We start from the raw sequence: 20,501 nt of genomic DNA on the forward strand, positions 1-20,501 counted from the left end.
ATATTTTAATGTACACAGTCATGGGAAATATTACACTACGCTTTTTTTCTTGTTTCATTTTAATTCCTGGTCAAACTAAAGGTAAATTTGTTAGGACAAATATAATAACAAAAAAACTCTTACTCTAGCCATTTTCCATGGTTTTCTTGATAAAAAAAAATCACTGAGCACAATTAAGCTTAAGTGTGTCAAATCGGACAACGTATTTTGGAATCAGCTGCATTTTTGTCACGTTCATTGTATTCAGGTAATATACCGTTAGTGGTTCCAGTCATTCAAATGACCAATAAATTGAAGATATAACAGTGGTCTAATCGTTTTTTAAATGTCTATTCATGGAAAGCACATGTATCTTAATATTTTAATATATGATATATATATATATATATATTCGCGGGACAAGGAAGGCAGTGTTCACATCTCCGTACCGGAAGTAGCTTCAACCGCCCTGATCCTATACAACTTGGATGCCTCATTTCGCACTCCCCATTCACATCCTGTACTCGTACATATCTGGGATGCTTTCCAAGCGGACTGACCGAAGGTGAGAAAAGGGCAGCGTTTGCTCAACGTCTCCAGCTGTCCTAGCAAGAAATGACTGTAATGAGCGATGAAATGTACTATTTTTGAAGTATGTCCGGTCAAGAGGTACGCCAGAAGGAGTGAGGTGGGTGGAGGGAGGCCAGCAGAACATGGTGGCTTCACAGTTGTCTGTCGGCTGTGGTCACTAGTCCAAAGTTCATAAATGCAGGCAAGAGTTGACGCTAAGTTAGCAACAATTAGGCGTTAGCTCGCTGTTATTATAATTAGCAGACCTATGTGGGGGTCGTTGGGTCGGTAAATTTATAGTTTAGTGAATAACATTCCGAAGTGTTTTACGCTAGCTATGAATGTTGTCCTCTAGTGCGGCTTTTGTGTTTTTTTTTCCCACAATTTAAAACAGTTCCCATGTATCTTAAAATCATGTCTGTGATATGCTTTCATTACAATACCCCAACGATCAATAACTATATACAGTTTTAAAGACGTTTCCGGCAATGGTTAAAGTGGGTTGTTTTAGTGGTGGATTAGTCTCATACTGCTTGACCAATGGCGAGCCCGGCTTTTGTGGGTTTATAACCAGTGGGTACGTTTATAGCTCGCACCAAAAGGAATTCCATTGCATTGTCACTGGTGGTGGATGCAGTATTTCATCACCAAGCCACCGAAATAAATCCTATAATCTGCGTATTGTGCAAACAAGGTGGAATTTGAATGGTTAAAAATGTGAAATGGTTATTTTATATTTCATCACTCTCTGGTGGAATCCTCACATCCAAAATCACTACTTTTCAGGAGATTAAAAAAAAATAATCTTTGTGTTAGCAAAGCATTAAATTAGTATTATACTTCATACTGTTTTGCGATTATGTGCCATTGCGCACCAAAATCAACACAACACCCCACAACCATGTTCAATCGCTAATTTAATACGCTGTCTTTGAACGCGCCTGTCTGCACTCACTTTGACCCCCATCATACACAAAACCTTTTATACTTAAAAAACAACAACAACATACAACTGTGGTTACATCATCATCCAACTGTTTTCAAAAGGTCTTAGACCCATGACTGATTAATAAGTTAAATAAAACAAAACAACGATGCGCTGTCTAATAGGCATTAACGAATCTGCATGAACTTACCTTCGGGGCTGACCGCTTCTTTCTGCACCGAAGCATTACAGCAATCCATTTTAATAAAACAAACATACTCAAACGTATCTAACCTAACTATGTTCACTCTTTACTGTCTAAAAAAAAACATCCAGACTTTCAATCTTGAGGTGATGAAATTCCGCACGGCTCCTGCAGAGTTGAGTGAAAAGGCGGAGCTTACACTTCTCAGACAATACAAGACATTTAGCAGATTGGTTCTCAAGCGTGTTCCCAAGCGGTTTCCAACGCTTTAATATATATATAATGTGTAACGATCGCAAATGACGTGGGGACAGACCAATAGTATGAATTTGTGAAAAAAATATGAAATTGACCATATTTGCAGATACAGCAGTTCCGCTTGACAGCGACGATTAATGACAAGAATTTATGTTAAAAACTTTATCCAGAAAAAGAAGCAATACACGTAAACATTCTTTCAAATGACAGACAATGTCTGTACATGGCTAAAAATTGCCACAAACAAGCCAGATTAGTAAAATTGAACAAGGCCTGAGGGTTAAGATAAGCAATTATGAGTTACTCACGTTGTTTATTTTTTTATTTTTGCTATTTGTGGTAGAGGTCGGTACACATTTCTCACGAATAACTGTTCAGCATAAATGTGATGTCACACTGCTCCTTTCTCTTTTTCTCCCAGATTTGCTGTCTCCACAATGAACCGCGGAGCACTGGGTGAAGAATGGCCCGGTTCCGCCGTAAATCCTGCGTGGCCTTGCTGGCTCTGGTCCTGCTCATGCTCATCGTGACCGTAGCGCTTAAGTCACTCGCCCCAGAGGACATGCCGTTCACCGACGGGAAGGAGCCCTCCCTCCAACGGAAGGACGACGTGGAGGGGACCACTGTCCGACTCGAGCGGCCCGGGATTAGCGAAGCCGCCCTGTCGGGCGAGGATGGCAAATTAGCGGCCGTGCTGAGGAAGTTCCCCCCGCCGAACTACTTCCTCCACGCCTTTTACTACATCTGGTATGGCAATCCAAGCTTTGACAGCAAGTACATCCACTGGGACCACCCACAGCTGCCCCACTGGGACCCCAAGGTGGCTGAGAGGTATCCACAAGACAGGCACAGCCCACCTAATGACATCGGGGCCAACTTCTACCCGGCGCTTGGGGCTTACAGCTCCAGGGACCCGGCTGTCATGGAGGCGCACATGCAGCAGCTGCGTACAGCTGCCATTGGTAAAAGGCAAAGCGTGATGTAACACGCAACTTCGTTATCTGTGCACAATTGTGCAGCCTCTGCGTCATCGTAAAAGACGGGATACGGTAGTATCCTAATAAATGTACTGTAGTGTTGCCACGGGGGTGACGGCGAAGATTTTATGGCAGTAGTCTTGACATAGTCCCATTGTGAAAGACTACATTTGTCTTGTAGTCTGATCCAGACATAAGACCGGTAAATTCCCGCCAACACAACACGCATGGATTGGCCAGCCGAGCAGACGCAAAACAGATCTTGCTGAAACGTTAATGAAACGGGGAAATACACACTTTTCGGCTGCTGCTTGTCAGAGTCAAACATGGCTTCCTAAGGCCGACGTCAGTGCTACGTATATTAGCTGACTTTCTCAAGCAGGCGCTAACGTAAATAGCATATCGTCCAGGACAATGACTAGCAGACTAGACTTTCATTGTTCACCGGGCTAACGTGTGGGCGTGTTTCTGAGCTATTTCACGTACCTCCAGGTGTCGTCGCCGTTTCCTGGTACCCGCCTCGCACCAAGGATGACAACGGCGAGCCGGTAGACGACATCGTGCCTCTGCTACTGGATGTGGCACAGCGCTACTACATTAAGGTGACGACATGGCAGCAATGCCATTTGCTTGTTGTTTTGCCAGCTCATGTTTGTGTTGTTTGGTTTGTTCGTTAGTTGATTTTAGGGTAGCATAATTCCGTTGTTGGAAACTTGATATGGGAATTAACCAGGGATTTACAACATTTAAGGTTAGCTCTTAACTGGGAACTTAAATACAGTTGTGGTGAAGTTTTGGCATAATCCTGATAAATATAACGAGATTTTATGCAAGTACAGGTGAATATGAAGAGCCCATTGTCTGTCCAAATGTTTAAATTGACTGTATACTTGAATATAATACCTTTCTATTCATCCTTCCAATTTGGAATCAAAATTCCCCAGTCTAGCTTCTAACGTAAATTTTCCAAAAACCGTAGATTAACTGGAAATTTTCCACCCCTTTAAAACCCTAGTTAATTTACACAAAAACTACATAAATTACTTCTTAGATAAACTACAGTTTAGCAAGTCTGGATGAAAATGAGGCACATGCTCTTGTCTCTACTGACATTCAAAATAAGCAAACGTAATGTGACGTATTTGTCCACAGGTTGCGTTCCACATTGAGCCCTACAAAGGAAGAGACGAAGTCAACATGTACGCCAACATCAAATACATCATTGACAAGTAAGTCAAACGATCTTTTCCCGACACGTTGGCCCGTCAGGTGGAACCTCTTGAAGACTAAATGCAATGCATTCTGGGCTGACCTGCCCTCCTCAGTTACGGCGAGCACCCGGCCTTCTTCCGGTACCGCACCGACACGGGTAAGCACCTTCCCCTCTTCTACGTGTACGACTCGTACCTGCTGAACACGGAGCAGTGGGCCCGGCTGCTGCGGCACACAGAGAGCGGCAGCATCCGTGACACGCCCTACGACGCCATCTTCTTGGCTCTGCTGGTAGAAGAGCGGCAGCAACGCGAGGTGGTGAGCGCCGGGTTTGACGGCGTCTACACCTACTTCGCCACAAACGGCTTCACCTACGGCGCCACGTTGCGCAACTGGCATGCAGTCCGGTCCTTCTGCGATGACAACGGCCTTCTCTTCGTCCCCAGCGTGGGGCCGGGCTACGTGGACACCAGCGTGCGCCCGTGGAACTTCCAGAACACCAGGAACCGCATCAACGGCAAGTACTACGAGACCTCGCTGAGCGCCGCGCTGGAGGCCAAGCCCGACTTGGTCTCTGTCACATCCTTCAACGAGTGGCACGAGGGCACGCAGATCGAGATGGCCGTGCCCAAAAGCGGCCCGACGCTCTATCTGGACTATTTGCCCAACAAGCCTGCCATCTACTTGGAAATTACGCGCAAGTGGGCCGCAATATTCGATGGCGAGCGCAGGAGACGGCGGGAATAACCTGACCGGGATTTGACTCACAACAATATGCAAATGGCCAACTTTACATAGGTTGTGTTTGAAATCGCTTCCTGTCAGCTTTCCGCTGGCAATAGGACTCGAGCCCTGCTGTGAATAGCTAAAGTCTGCAGGTAATTACGCCCCCACTAAAAGGGGTTTGCAATTGCGTATAGATGCCACAAATTGGGTGTAAAGCACTTCAAACGGAGAGGATCATAAAGCATCAACACCGTGCATCTAGCATGTACACAAACATGAAGCCATGGTAGATAAACAACTGCATTCACTAGTTAAATTATTCAACACAAACATCAGTATTATTAGCTACCATTCTAGCCTAAATAACGCACTAGCACTAACTGATGTGACATCACACGCTTACTAGCACTTAACAGATAAACAGTACAAGTCATTAAACTCCCCTTTTGGGATTTACACACTAAGGTAGGGAATACAGGTACATTTTAATGACAAATAGACTACACAGGCAATTAGTAGCTGCATGTGGAGAGAAGCAAAAACATACTTTCACTTTCAGTGTCCCTTAGATCACAGGTGTTAAACTCATAGCCCGGGGGCCAGATCCGGCCCGCCCCATCATTTTATGCGCCCCACGAAAGCAAATCATGGCCATAAACTTCAATGATTCTTGCTCAAATCTGTACCAAAATACAATATTATAATATGTAATAAATAATAATGTTGAGGTATTGCAATAATTTGTTTTGGTACCAAACACCTTTAACCAGTAACTTCAACAATAGTTGAATGATACTTCTGATTTCAAAAGTAGTTATCCATCAATTTGTTGTGTATATATCATAATATGATGAGGCGATGAAACATTTATGTGGGTATAGACTCAAAACGTCCCCTGAGGTGCATTCAAGGACTGCTAACAAAACCGTACATCTCAAACGCAGACAAAAAAAACACCATCAATGAATTAAACCTAACATCAAGATTCCACAAGAATACACCAAAGTAATATTTTTACTGCTTTTGCCTCAGCACAAAAACAATGAATGGATGATTTCTTCAGCCAATAATGGAGGAAATGTTAGCTCAGCTAGCCAGTCTGCGCGTTAGGTCAGTTGTGGCAGTAGCAGCTAGTGTATGACTGTCCTTATGTCTTTATTTTGTTACTGTTAGTTCAATAAAGCAAATGAAAGTGCACCGGCAGCCGTGTCTATCCTTGAGCACTTGTGGGCGCACGACAATACATTCTAGCGGTGGTGAGCTATAATAAGTTAGCCAACAATGTTTTTGTAATTATGTCAACTCTTAGACATGCTGTTCAGTTAGCCAGTTCTGCTGTGAGGCACACTGCTGTCAATTAGGTTTTTTTTTTTGGGGTGGGGGGCACATTGCTGTTATTTGTTTTATTTTTTTCCCCATGTTTTTGAGGACCACACTGCTGTGATGCTCATTTTGGGCTTTATATATATATATATATACATATATATTTTATTTTATTATTATTATTTTTTTTATATAGGGTTTGTGCAGCACTGCTGTGACACACTCACTCTTTGTGTTCCATTTTCAGACTTAAATGTAGCACACTGCTGTCACGCTTTGCCACTCTCTGTGCTTCTTTTTCAGGCTGTAGTTTGCCACACTGCTATCACGCTCCCACTGTGTCCTCCTTTTTCAAGCCTGCGTTGTGTAGCACATTGGCCAAAGAACCACTGAGAGATGCGAGCAATATTCTAGCAGAATAGAGGTGGAATGTTGTTACATAAAAGTCAGAAAAAGAAGCACAGAGTGAGAGATGTGATCAATCATAGCAGAATAATTGGGAGGAGTTCCTCAACACTGTGACATAAGCAGTCGGCCAGTTGGCGCCAAGTCATGTGTGTGGCTCCCACAGTCTTAATTTCTTTATTATCACAGTATATGAACATTTAGAGCAGGGGTGTCCAAAAATAGCCGACCCGATGCGGGACTTGGAGTGGACAAAGGTGTCTATTTTGAACAAACTCGTTCCAATGATGAATGTTCAAGAAAAAACAAGTGATTTTTTTTATTTTTTTTTTAAAAAAGAAGGGTTCAAGTTCCGTTAGGGAAAACTGCTGAATCACATCGTTTTACACAGTGCCAAGGAAACACAGGCAGGGAAAATCCCCAAAATGTGCATTTTGGGTTTAGGAAGACTGAAGCAATATTGTGGGACAAATCTCTTGTGTCATCTGGTTTTCTTCATCCTCAAATAATTTGACCAACACACCCCAGGAAAACAAAACAAAACAAAACAAAAAAACATTGTATGTTGAAATTTTGGCCACCAGAGGACAGCAGCACTAGTCGTCAACAATGTAATCTAGCCTTTTTTTTTTTTTAAATGTATTCTTATTTTTTTTATCCTACTGCCATAAACTCTACTACCAAGTGGAACAATTAAGAAAAGTTTGTCTGTTCATGGCCTCAGTCTGAATACAGTCCTGTCCATCACATATCCAAAATATTGATTCTAATCTGGGCACTGTAAATTGAGTCTCCCCTGTTTTGTTGTTGTTTTTTTATTTTATTTTTCTCTTTGGCAGTATACTGAGAACCGTCCTGACTAACACTAGCTCTGCAGTTATTATTTGTTCCTTCTCACTGAGAATCAGATGTGACAGAAAAGCACAAAAAAAAAAACACACACACACACTGGCGTTTACCGCAACGTACGAACAGCTCATCAGCAACCATGACCTGATATACCTTTTATTATTGCAGAGATTATATGTCAAAACAGCACGGGTCGATCATATACTTGCATATTTCATATGTATCCAACAGAGCAGCTTTAATGTAAAGTGCTTTATAGAGATAAAAGCAGACAATGGGAATAACAAGGAAATAGAAAAATCCACACATATAAACACAAACACTTCCATACGAACACATACACACACAGTACATATTAACTGCTAATGTCATCATGCTTTGGGGCTGTTTGTCTTCAGCTGGAACTGGTGCTTTAGTCAAGTTAGAGGGAATTATGAACATCTAATAGCGGTCAATTTTAGCACAAAAACTTCAGGCTTCTGCTTGAAAGAAACAGTATGTCAGGAAAAGCCTACTAGAACATCTGAACATTATTTGGGGTCATTCCGAGGCACTTTAAATGGTGGCAGGTGTGCGCTGACTCCTATTTAAACGGGTTTGAATGTAAATGGCAAATTCTGTACACAGCCACATTCCAATTATGAGAGGGTGTGCACACTTGTGCAACCACATTATCTCAGTTGTTTATTTTTATTTCCCCTCCTGAAAAGCTTAATGGGAAGCACATTCTCAAAAAGTTTACAAAAAAAAATTATAAATAAAAAAAAAAAAAGGCCAGGAACCCGTTTCTGCTAGTATTTTTAAGTTTTGTATTTTGATTTACTCCTAATGATTCCATTTCTGTGACACCAATTCTGATTTTTATTTTTATTTTTTACTGGCCGGAATGGGTTAAAGGTCTGGTAATAGTGTAAAAAAAAAAAATTGCAAATGATTTATCTCAGTTACATTCTTTTGTTCTTTTTTTTGGTTGCAAAAAAAATAAATAAATAATAATAATAATAATTTGAACAAGAGTGTGTGAATTTATGTCCACACACACGTGCGCACAGTGGAGGCCCTCAGTGGCGATAAACAACAAAGTGGCGAGCCTGCACATCACATCACAGGCGCACAGTGGCGCCCCGCAGTGGCGATAAACGGAACAACTTAGCAGCACGGTGCACACACACATGCACGCGAATTTCTTTCATTATTATCATTATTATTATTATTTTGCATGCAGCCCTATGGGGGGCACAAGTCAGTGCAAACTGTAGGCCGGTCCCAAGCCCGGATAAATGCAGAGGGTTGCGTCAGGAAGGGCATCCGGCTTAAAACCTTGCCAAACAAATATGAGCGTTCATCCAAAGAATTCCATACCGGATCGGTCGTGGCCCGGGTTAACAACGTCCGCCACCGGCGCCGTCAACCTGCAGGGCGCTGTTGGAAATTCAGCTACTGTGGGTCGAAGTCGAAGTCAAAGAAGAAGAAGAAGAGGTGGAAAGCGGGTTCTTCGGCAGAAAGAGAAGAGGAAAACACAGAGCCTAGAACTGAATGTGGGGACTTTGAATGTTGGGACTATGACAGGAAAATCTCGGGAGTTGGTTGACATGATGATTAGGAGAAAGGTTGATATATTGTGTGTCCAGGAGACCAGGTGGAAAGGCAGTAAGGCTAGAAGTTTAGGGGAGGGTTTAAATTATTTTACCATGGTGTAGATGGGAAGAGAAATTGAGTCGGGGTTATTTTAAAAGAAGAGTTGGCTAAGAATGTCTTGGAGGTGAAAAGAGTATCTGATCGAGTGATGAGGCTGAAATTTGAAATTGAGGGTGTTATGTGTAATGTGATTAGTGGCTATGCCCCACAGGTAGGATGTGACCTAGAGGTGAAAGAGAAATTCTGGAAGGAGCTAGACGATGTAGTTCTGAGCATCCCAGACAGAGAGAGAGTCGTAATTGGTGCAGATTGTAATGGACATGTTGGTGAAGGTAATAAGGGTGATGAAGAAGTGATGGGTAAGTACGGTATCCAGGAAAGGAACTTGGAGGGACAGATGGTGGTAGACTTTGCAACAAGGATGCAAATGGCTGTAGTGAACACTTTTTTCCAGAAGAGGCACGAACATAGGGTGACCTACAAGAGCGGAGGTAGAAGCACACAGGTGGATTACATCTTGTGCAGACGATGTAATCTGAAGGAGGTTACCAACTGTAAGGTAGTGGTAGGGGAGAGTGTGGCTAGACAGCATAGGATGGTGGTGTGTAAGATGACTCTGGTGGTGGGGAGGAAAATTAGGAAGACAAAGGCAGAGAAGAGAACCATGTGGTGGAAGCTGAGACAGGACGAGTGTTGTGCAGCTTTTCGGGAAGAGGTGATACAGGCTCTCGGTGGACAGGAAGAGCTTCCAGAAGACTGGACCACTGCAGCCAAGGTGATCAGAGAAGCAGGCAGGAGAGTACTTGGTGTATCTTCTGGCAGGAAAGGAGAGAAGGAGACTTGGTGGTGGAACCTCACAGTACAGGAAATCATACAAGGAAAACGGTTAGCTAAGAAGAAGTGGGACACTGAGAGGACCGAGGAGAGGCGAAAGGAATACATTGAGATGCGACACAGGGCAAAGGTAGAGGTGGCAAAGGCAAAACAGAGGCATATGATGACATGTATGGCAGGTTGGACACTAAAGAAGGAGAAAAGGATCTATACAGGGTGGCCAGACAGAAGGATAGAGATGGGAAGGATGTGCAGCAGGTTAGGGTGATTAAGGATAGAGATGGAAATATGTTGACTGGTGCCAGCAGTGTGCTAGCTAGATGGAAAGAATACTTCGAGGAGTTGATGAATGAGGAAAATGATAGAGAAGGGAGAGTAGAAGAGGCAAGTGTGGTGGACCAGGAAGTGGCAATGATTAGTAAGGGGGAAGTTAGAAAGGCATTAAAGAGAATGAAAAATGGAAAGGCAGTTGGTCCTGATGACATTCCTGTGGAGGTATGGAAGCATCTAGGAGAGGTGGCTGTGGAGTTTTTGACCAGCTTGTTCAATAGAATTCTAGTGCGTGAGAAGATGCCTGAGGAATGGAGGAAAAGTGTACTGGTGCCCATTTTTAAGAACAAAGGTGATGTGCAGAGCTGTGGCAACTATAGAGGAATAAAGTTGATGAGCCACACAATGAAGTTATGGGAAAGAGTAGTGGAGGCTAGACTCAGGACAGAAGTGAGTATTTGCGAGCAACAGTATGGTTTCATGCCTAGAAAGAGTACCACAGATGCATTATTTGCCTTGAGGATGTTGATGGAAAAGTACAGAGAAGGTCAGAAGGAGCTACATTGTGTCTTTGTAGATCTAGAGAAAGCCTATGACAGAGTACCCAGAGAGGAACTGTGGTACTGCATGCGGAAGTCTGGAGTGGCAGAGAAGTATGTTAGAATAATACAGGACATGTACGAGGGCAGCAGAACAGCGGTGAGGTGTGCTGTCGGTGTGACAGAAGAATTTAAGGTGGACGTGGGACTGCATCAGGGATCAGCCCTGAGCCCCTTCCTTTTTGCAGTGGTGATGGATAGGCTGACAGATGAGGTTAGACTGGAATCCCCGTGGACCATGATGTTTGCAGATGACATTGTGATCTGCAGTGAAAGCAGGGAGCAGCTGGAGGAACAGTTAGAAAGATGGAGGCATGCACTGGAAAGAAGAGGAATGAAGATTAGCCGAAGTAAAACAGAATATATGTGCATGAATGAGAGGGGTGGTGGGGGAAGAATGAGGCTACAGGGAGAAGAGATGGCAAGGGTAGAGGACTTTAAATACTTGGGGTCAACCGTCCAGAGCAAGGGTGAGTGTGGTCAGGAAGTGAAGAAACGGGTCCAAGCAGGTTGGAACGGGTGGAGGAAGGTGTCAGGTGTGTTATGTGACAGAAGAGTCTCTGCTAGGATGAAGGGCAAAGTTTATAAAACAGTGGTGAGGCCAGCCATGATGTACTGATTAGAGACAGTGGCACTGAAGAGACAACAGGAAGCAGAGCTGGAGGTGGCGGAAATGAAGATGTTGAGGTTCGCTCTCGGAGTGACCAGGTTGGATAAAATTAGAAATGAGCTCATCAGAGGGACAGCCAAGGTTCGATGTTTTGGAGACAAAGTTAGAGAGAGCAGACTTCAATGGTTTGGACACGTCCAGAGGAGAGAGAGTGAGTATATTGGTAGAAGGATGATGAGGATGGAGCTGCCAGGCAAGAGAGCTAGAGGAAGACCAAAGAGAAGGTTGATGGATGTCGCGAGGGAAGACATGATGGCAGTTGGTGTTGGAGAGGAGGATGCAGGAGATAGGCTCTCATGGAAAAGGATGACGCGCTGTGGCGACCCCTAACGGGACAAGCCGAAAGGAAAAGAAGAAGAAGATTATTATTATTTTGCATCTAAATTCTCTGCTCCTGCTTGCAGCATCCAGTGCGCATTGCACGTTTTGTACAAGGTGCAACGCGCGCACGCACAAGCACACGCACACGCACAGAAAAAAAAAAAAGGAGAAGAGGTGATGGATGCGGGGTGGTCCGGATGTGGGGACGCTCACACGACGGTGGATGATTCCAAACACATCGTCGTCATGCGCATGGAATGACCGGAACGTGTCTCGAGATGGTGAGTCCAAATCCACGCAAAAACAAACAAAAAAAAAACCTTCCGAAAAACGCCGTTTTTTGACGGGACTGGTGGGCGCTTTTGGCACGCGTTCCAGCGGTCGGCCGAACTGCGCCGAACGCGGCTCGGGTGACGGCGGCGTCGCGTCGGTCGTCAGTGACCTTCAGCTCCGTACGCGAGGTGTGAGTCGGTGAGATCGTGACGGGTTTCGCTGCGGAGTACGGGAGCAGTGCTTTTGTCTTTTTGTTTTTGTTGTTTTATTATTATTATTATTATTAATGTATTTATTTTGCTGATGTGCTGTGCGACTCGCCTCGCTCTCTGCTCAAGCGAGCAACGGGCCAAATATATCACCACAGCGGTACTGATTAGAGACAAAATGACTGCATGAGTCACAACGGCCTCATATTAATTACCAGGACCTCAGCACGGTCACCATGGCGACGATTCAACTTGATTATTTCTCCTTTTTGTGTCTGTTGCATTAACCGTCTACTGGGCTCTATATGTTTCCCATTTGTGTCTACCTCGCTTCCCTTTTTTTTTTTCTAACCACTGTGTTCATCTAAATGTCATGAAACATCCCAAGGGTAGGGGTTTTTGTTTGATTTTTATACTGTCCAATTTCAGCTCTTTAAAAATCGCAATGATTATAATATTATAATACAGTCATAATTGTTCACATCAAATTGTACCTTTTTGGGGCTCGAGCATGGCTACCTTTGGCCAATTGAAAGCTATGGAAACTACATTTTCAATTCCTTTTTATTTACTGGATCGAATCACACAATTTGTGTTATATGGGTTTCATTCCAGACTCACCATTTTTTCTTTTTCTTTTTTTCTTTTTTTTATATTTCTACCATATTGCATCAATTATACATTTTTGGACAAGGGAGCAATTTTGTGTAATATTCTTTGTTTCCAAAAGAGGCTTTTAATTACTTACTGAATGTGAAGCAATTTTAATTTTAAGAAGTACTAGATACCCTTTGGTGGGTATAAAAAAAAATCATTTAAAAAAAAAAAAAAAAAAAAAAAAGGTGGTATTGGGAATATATAAAATCACTTTTGAGATTGTTTTATAACCTGCACATTGTGCAATCCAACTAGAAATTGGATGGCTAAAAAAAACAAATAATGAATGTATATTAATGAAAACAACTGATGTTAGTTTAAAAAAAATAAAGAAAAAATATCTCAGATCCCGTAAGAGGATTTGAATGCATTGAAATGGAATATTGATATGGCCTGATAATGATCTGCTTGCTTCACACGTGGCTGAAAGGGAGGCAAGTGTGTGTGTGTGTGTGTGTGTTTTAAAGCGACACGTATATGGCCAAATCGACGAGCAGTGATGATGTCAACGGATGTGAAAAGGTGCTTCATCCATGGCAAAAAAAAAAAAAGAAATCTAAAAGAAAATAACACACAATAACACGCACACTAAATAAACACTTGCCACACAATGAAAACAAGCAGGGAGTCACTATCCATAGCACAACCTCCACTTACGCGACAACAACACAACAAGAGCAAACACTGAACAGGAGAGTAAAACAAATGCTGCAAATATTAAGGCGGAACTAATACTTTAGTGCATTTTGTTGTAAACCCCAGCACAAAGTTACCATCAACCTAACAAGAATCAGTCAGAACCACGAAACAATTTACTACGCACTATAAAGGAAATACTTCTGGTCAAAAGTTGGTTTTAGCCAACTTGACGAATTATGATAGAAGCCTGTCCGACCCGGCGTTCGTGTGCGCTTGAGTTGATTGCATGCGTCGAGCTAACATTAGTTCACCTTAGCACAAGACAAAACAAAGCTAGCCCCAAACAGTTACCTTAACATAGAAGATGTTTAGCTACGGTTATGGTCAGGCTTTAGACGACAATGAAATGAGTCTCCCTCTTTATGTCGCTGGTGGGTTTCACCCCCGGGTGGTCACATTAGGGTTGTTGTTGTTGTTGGCGGTGAACGACCATCCTGTATACCAACTGGTTGTTCACCTGCCTCATGGCAAAACAGCTCGTTAATGAGACAATATTTGGGTTAGAGCACGTTCCAAACAGGTAGCCCGGGGGCCAGGTGTGGCCCACCACATCATTTTATGTGGCCCGCAAAAGCAAATAAAAATTGCCAATTGTGTGCAATTGTAATAACTTTGAGATTCTGCAAGAATTATTATGATTTATTTTTTTGTTACCAATCTGACCAACCAATTTGATGATGAAATCATGGATTAAAAAAAGCAATATAAAGCACAGGCCAGAGAACTAAAGTTGAAAATAATTGTATTTCATTTTTATTATATTTTTTTACTCTTCATAATGCAGTTGAGGCTCTGCCCCCCCCTAACCACACATCACTGAAATAAGGTTTAAAGGTTTAAAGTCTGCGTATCGCGGAGGATGTCAGGTTGTATTGATGGAATTCAGTTATTAGATTCGGATCATTATCAGCGTGACTTTGACTTGGACTCGTGTGGCCTCCATTTCCAACGTGCAACCTCCCCGCCAGCCTTAAGATGGCAGCATGCTCCCGCACATGCTCTCAAAGAGTTACACCTGATGCTGTCTGTGTACATTACAGGTAAATTGAAGATTTGTTTGTGCCCATGCATGTTTGTTGCACAAAGCTCCAAACACATCCCACTCAATGTCTTTATTTAGTTTGAATTTAATTTCTCCCTTATTTAATGACCCCGTTTCTCTCTCTGTGCTTGCTTTGAAAACAAAACAAACAATAAAAAATGAATAGGCGTTAAGAGGACCTGTTCAAGACACAACACAGCCCGTTGGATTGTGGTTATTATTCTGCACAACAGCCAAGGCGCAGCCACCTGTAGCTGACGATTCCGTGTAGGAACGTCTGCTTGGCTTGGATTCCAGCTGCGAGTCAAATCCACAAGGTAGGTATCAGGATGATCTTTTTCCTTGAGAAGCCCGAGGAGGAACTTAGTTGCTGGGTGTAACCGCAACGGTTAGTCACCTCGTGCAATAGCTCAACCCTAAAAAGTGGAGGTAAAACTACAAATTGAACCTCTTAAATTGGAATAATCTGTGGAGTCCCGAAATCCTGGTTCAGGTACTTACCGGTTTTGTAGACGGGGGTAGGTGGTATCTTTCCGATAAAAGTAGGGGTAAAATCTACGCTGTTTGGTACAGTTGGAAAGCTAAGCCCTAAAACATAGGTTCTAAAACTTGGATTAGTCTTGCCACTTTCTGTTCAAAAATTATTAAAATTGGAACTGTGGACCCCCAAATTTCTGTCAACTGCTTGTATTTTTTCGGAGTTGGCAACAGGGCTCAGTCCTGTACTGTAGCTCGTTGCGCACCGTTCATCACCTGGAAAACTGTCGGGACCGCCGTAAAGCGAGTATCTCCTGAAATCAATTGACGTACATTTGGAAATACATTTTCCCGTGACTTGTTCTGCTCTCCTTTCAGGACAGCGTAATGACATCGGCACCCGTTCACCGGATCCTACGACCGCTTCTTCTGGGCACCGTCATCCTAGGATGCTTCGTGACTCTCTTTTTGATGTACTTTAAGCCATCCACCGGCTGGCTGTCAGGTCCTGTGGACTCCACTGCGTCCAGCGAGCGCGTCAAGGGAGTCTTCTACGCCAAGAGCGACCGCAACGTGACCACGGTGCTCATCTGGCTCTGGCCCTTCGGACAGACGTACGACCTCAACGTGTGCGGCTCGCTGTTCAACATCGAAGGCTGTTTCGTCACGGCCGACCGTAACCTCTACAACAAGTCGGACGGCGTCCTCATCCACCATCGTGACATCTGTTCCGACTTGTCCAACCTGCCGCCGCTCCAGCGTCCGTCCTTCCAGAAGTGGATCTGGATGAACCTGGAGTCGCCGTCGCACTCGTCCCAGCTGGCTGGCATCGAGAACATCTTCAACCTGACGCTCAACTACCGCCGCGACGCCGACATCGAAGTGCCTTACGGCTCCGTGGTTTCCACCGGGGGCGAGGACGACTTCGTCCCGCCCAGCAAGAACAAGCTGATCTGCTGGATCGTGAGCAACTGGAACCAAGAGCACGTGCGTGTCAAGTACTACAACGAGCTGTACAAGCACATCGAAGTGCACGCGTACGGCCAGGCGTTCGGCGAGTACATCGCGGACCAGGACTACTTCCCCACCATCGCCAGCTGCAAGTTCTACCTGGCGTTCGAGAACTCCATCCACAAGGACTACATCACCGAGAAGTTCTACAACCCGCTGGCCGTGGGCACCGTACCCGTGGTGCTGGGCCCGTCGCGGCAGAACTACGAGAACTTCGTCCAGGGGGACGCCTTCGTCCACGTGGATGACTTTGCGTCGCCTAAGGAGCTGGCCGACTACCTGCTGCTACTGGACAAGAACGAGGAGATGTATCTAAGATACTTTGAGTGGCGGCGGCACTTTAAGGTGAAGAAGGCGCTGTTCTGGGCGGAGCACACGTGCCTGGCCTGCGACTACCTGCGCAGGCACAGGGAGTACAAGACGGTCAAGAACCTGGACAAGTGGTTCTGGGGCTGAGCCAGTTTGTGTCACCGATGAAGGCTTTATGACTTTAATTCATCAGACTTGCCAAAATCCTTCCCCCGAGCTTGCGCATTTGGTTTTTACATTGATTCAGTGACCAATTTTTTTTTAACCTGTGCCAATTTTTGATAAGCCTTATTTTTACATTTCTCCTGTCCCCCGCAAAGCGATGCCTATGAACACATTCGACAGCGTTTCTTATCAGCGATCAGCGATCCTTCTACTTTTTGGATTTTGAAAGACATCAAATTCAGAATACACAGAATAATTATATCTAATGGAGAATTCCTGGAAAAAAGAAAAAAACTCCCAGCAGCTACGAATGAGCCCTCATAGCCCCTTTTTCATGGCAAATCCTCAAAGACTCTGCCCACGTTAGATAGCATAGGCCCCAAAAGAAAAAAAGAAAAAGAAAAAAATGGCCAAAGTCCTGGTATAGTTTTTTAAAGTATGAGCCTTGGAAATTCACCCAAACTTGCTGCTTCAAACCAATTTCCAGCATCTGTCCTTGACACAACTCTTGTCCCCGCGAAGTCTTACTTATTAACAGATTCAACAATGTTTCTTATCGGCAATTCTCACATATTTGGACCAATGCCGATTTTGAATGACACCCAAGTCCAAATTTTGTGCCAGTTGGTGAAACTAGTGTCAAGGGCTCATTTTTTTTTTCAACTTTTCAGGGGTTGCTGCTGAGTGAGTTTTGGGCGATTGAGTGTGGGGCCACTCAAATACGTAAATTATGATCAGAATACATAAACTTGCCTGAATTGGTGAGTTTTTTTTTTTTTTTTTTGGGGGGGGGCTACATTTAAGCCCTTTTTAGTACATTTCTCACATTGGATGGTACAGGTGTGTCTAACGTTGTGGCTGCTGAGTGCGTACTGTACATTCACGTGAACGAAATATGAACGACTTTTTTTTTTTTTTTTGCACCGGAAAGATCCCTTTACCTCAATGATCAAATTGGGCCCAACTGACCGTACAAATGTGCGCCACTTTAAGATTTGGGATCATAAATGTTGAAAAGCTTTAACATTTGCAACTGTTGTCCATGACCGTTTTCCAAGCAGATCAGGGGGAGGAACCATCACTTCACGCATTCCACACCACAGGCAATCATTAAAGATCATCTTTCAGCAACATCCGACAGTCAGGCCTCTGCTGACTTTGATTTGCAGGAGAAGAAAACATTTTCAAATTTGGCCCGATGTTAAATAGGTATAACATTTACGATTGTCGGCCCCCGACCTCAATTTGTATGTGTGCCCGTCTTTACACCTACTGTTTAACATACATATATATATATATATATATATATATAATATGAAAGGTTACAGCAGCACAACATAGATATAATTTAGCATTAAGCTAGCAGACTGAAAGGCTAAGCTAGGTGGTTGTTTGAAATGCACAAGGTATATCTATACAACCCCAATTCCAATGAAGTTGGGACTTTGTGTTAAACAAATAAAAACAGAATACAATGATTTGCAAATCATGTTCAACCTATATTTGATTGAATACACTACAAAATTTCATGTTCAAACTGATAAACCTGATTGTTTTTAGCAAATAATCATTAACTTGGAATTTTACGGCTGCAACTCGTTCCCAAAAAGCTGGGACAGGTGGCAAAAAAAGACTGAGAAAGTTGCGGAATGCTCATCAAACACCCGTTTGGAACAGGTGAACAGGCTAATTGGGAATATGTGGGTGCCATGATTGGGTATAAAAGGAGATTCCCATTCACAAGCAAAGATGGGGCCAGGTTCACCTCTTTGTGAACAAGTGCGTGAGAAAATAGTCGAACAGTTTAAGGACAATGTTCCTCAACGTACAATTGCCTAATATAACACTTCACAAAAAAAAATTACATATCCTTTATCCTCTGTGTAGAATGACTAATATTAGCGCCGTACTGATGAGTTGAGAGAAGAGTTAAGGTGTTATTTTGAATCTCAGTTGGGACATTGGCTGCTGCATGAATTCTATTTAATCATGTTATTCTCTTTCGACAGCAAACCAATTTCTTTTATTTAAACTCCCATTTCAATTATTCGGTTAGACTTCTTTAGACAAGGACTTGAGACTACATCCTTAATTGATCACAATGCCCATCCCTAGAAGTGGTATTACCTTTTCAAAGAAAGTACAGGGTCTCCTTGTTTTAAGACTCTCCTGACAAACGACATTTCGAAGTTAGCAAAAGTGCACCGCGTAAGAACACGTTGTTAATGCTGTATTTACTGTTGTTGCTGTTTTTTTGTTTTTTTTTCATTCATTTGATTGTTTTATATTTATGGCCTACAGGTGTTTTTCATACAGTATCAACTGTAATTCTGACTTTACTGTTGAGCGATAGACTACGGCGCATTCAGAACTGAACTTGGTCATAAACCGATCTCCATCTGTACTGTGCAAAGTCAGCCTTTTATGCAAAATAATTTATATTGTCTGCCATACACTGGAAAGTAGTGGTGTGCGATACTGCAAGATTCGGTATCGATTCAATGCCAAATAAATGCAGGGCCAGTATTGCCAATACAGATAACGATACCAATTCTCATATTTTCTGAAAATTCAGGCGAATGTGTCACTCAATGGCTAAAATTGCAATGAATTTTCTTAACTTGTAACTGTTTTTGTGATTTTATTTTTTTATTTTTTTGGCCTTTGGCTTAGGAATTAGTTAGGGGGCAGAATTTTGGTCAAGTTTATAGCTAAATAGAAACGACTTTTCATTCCATAAAAAGCACAGTTTACAAAAATAAACAAAATATACCAAAAAATACAAGTTCTCCCTTCGTTTCACTATTTTTCTGTATTTGAAAAAAAAAAAACAGTGTACAAAATGATCACTGCACCAAATGTTGTTAAAAAAAAAAGTAAACAAATTGTTGTTTTAAATTTCAAGTACAATATTTGTATTGCAAATTCAATACAAAAATAATATATCTCCCCTTCAGTGTAGTTCTTTTCTGGCTTTAGTGAAAATACACTCAATAAATAAAAGTGTAAATGACTAAAGTACCCCATGAAATCTGTAATTGTAAAGAAATATTGGCCTATATTTGATGAAAAACTGCAATATCCATCTTATCACACTGGTATCAGTCGATATCGATATCAACATCGATATTATCTGTATTTGGATCGATCCGCCCACCACTGCTGGAAAGCACAATTTTTTTTCTCATGGAGTGCCATAATGAAACCTGTATTTATGTAAAAATAATTTGTAAAAAAAAAAAAACGTAATATGACTCAAGAGGGATGAGAAGGGATGTTTTGTGTATATTTTTCAAGTGTTCACGTCCCACCTGAGCTCGATGGACGTGTCGTGGTACTGTACCTTTTACCGAGCTTTTACGACTTAACGCTCGTGTGTGTTTGTCGTGTTCACCCGCTTGTCTCGGTTTTGTTTTGCCAAACGTGTGCAGCCTCCGTGTGTGCAAATGTGTCGGTATCGCAGAGGGATGCCGTCTCTCTGATGTCCTTAAAAGAACATGCACACATCGTATGTGGGATCAGTACGTGTCGTGTTTCGCCATTACAACCCAATTGAAATGGGTAAATCAAAGTTGTTGTTTTTTTATTTTTGCCAAATAACTGTATTTTGCCAAATGTTGTATTTGAACGCTAGATGTCAACTAATGTCAAAGAAAAAATAAAGAGTGAAACATTTTTGTGGCTCCAATGTCATTAGACAAATGTCACATGGGGGGGATTTAGTAGGACATTTTTTGGGGGGGGGGGGGGGGGGGGAAGGTATAGAAATTTTATATTTTACTTGGTGGATGGCCTTAAAATAAAAAATTCCCAATTTTGTTTTTCCCCACAAAAATCTGATTACCGATTTTAATCGATTTTCTCCCTTTTTTGCGTATACAAAAAGCAAATAACAATA

At 42.7% G+C, this 20,501-nt stretch overlaps 2 protein-coding genes across 7 annotated transcripts; both read left to right on the forward strand.

Annotated features, from left to right (window-relative positions):
* The first annotated feature begins 404 nt into the window (after positions 1–404).
* Positions 405–6,049, forward strand: manea (mannosidase, endo-alpha). 4 transcript variants are annotated; one of them, XM_061794784.1, is made up of 5 exons: positions 405–544; positions 2,359–2,899; positions 3,407–3,516; positions 4,067–4,143; positions 4,240–6,049. In XM_061794784.1, exons 2-5 carry the CDS (start codon positions 2,401–2,403, stop codon positions 4,871–4,873), a joined length of 1,320 nt encoding a protein of 439 aa, XP_061650768.1. In that variant the 5' UTR covers positions 405–544; positions 2,359–2,400; the 3' UTR covers positions 4,874–6,049. The 4 variants fall into 4 exon arrangements, with proteins under 4 accessions (XP_061650768.1, XP_061650767.1, XP_061650769.1 ...); XM_061794783.1 differs by having other exon boundaries at positions 529–667; XM_061794785.1 differs by lacking the exon at positions 405–544 and adding an exon at positions 547–648.
* Positions 6,050–11,303: 5,254 nt separating this feature from the next.
* LOC133488198 (4-galactosyl-N-acetylglucosaminide 3-alpha-L-fucosyltransferase 9-like) lies at positions 11,304–20,278 on the forward strand. Of its 3 annotated transcripts, none has more exons than XM_061795804.1 (3): positions 11,306–12,042; positions 14,808–14,958; positions 15,497–20,278. In XM_061795804.1, exon 3 carries the CDS (start codon positions 15,506–15,508, stop codon positions 16,583–16,585), a length of 1,080 nt encoding a protein of 359 aa, XP_061651788.1. In that variant the 5' UTR covers positions 11,306–12,042; positions 14,808–14,958; positions 15,497–15,505; the 3' UTR covers positions 16,586–20,278. The 3 variants fall into 3 exon arrangements, with proteins under 3 accessions (XP_061651787.1, XP_061651788.1, XP_061651789.1); XM_061795805.1 differs by lacking the exon at positions 11,306–12,042 and adding an exon at positions 13,093–14,639; XM_061795803.1 differs by lacking the exon at positions 14,808–14,958 and having other exon boundaries at positions 11,304–12,042.
* The last annotated feature ends 223 nt before the right edge of the window (positions 20,279–20,501 follow it).

The sequence above is a fragment of the Phyllopteryx taeniolatus genome, chromosome 13, assembly GCF_024500385.1.
Source record: "Phyllopteryx taeniolatus isolate TA_2022b chromosome 13, UOR_Ptae_1.2, whole genome shotgun sequence".
Lineage (NCBI taxonomy): Eukaryota > Metazoa > Chordata > Actinopteri > Syngnathiformes > Syngnathidae > Phyllopteryx > Phyllopteryx taeniolatus.

Excerpts from the sequence above, each read along its gene's own strand:
- manea (XM_061794784.1), top strand. The coding sequence starts at position 2,401 with ATGGCCCGGTTCCGCCGTAAATCCTGCGTGGCCTTGCTGGCTCTGGTC. Across the intron at positions 2,900-3,406 it reads GCTGCGTACAGCTGCCATTG|GTGTCGTCGCCGTTTCCTGG; the intron begins GTAAAAGGCAAA and ends ACGTACCTCCAG. Across the intron at positions 4,144-4,239 it reads ATCAAATACATCATTGACAA|TTACGGCGAGCACCCGGCCT; the intron begins GTAAGTCAAACG and ends TGCCCTCCTCAG.
- LOC133488198 (XM_061795803.1), top strand. The coding sequence starts at position 12,019 with ATGACCGGAACGTGTCTCGAGATG. Across the intron at positions 12,043-15,496 it reads CCGGAACGTGTCTCGAGATG|GACAGCGTAATGACATCGGC; the intron begins GTGAGTCCAAAT and ends CTCTCCTTTCAG.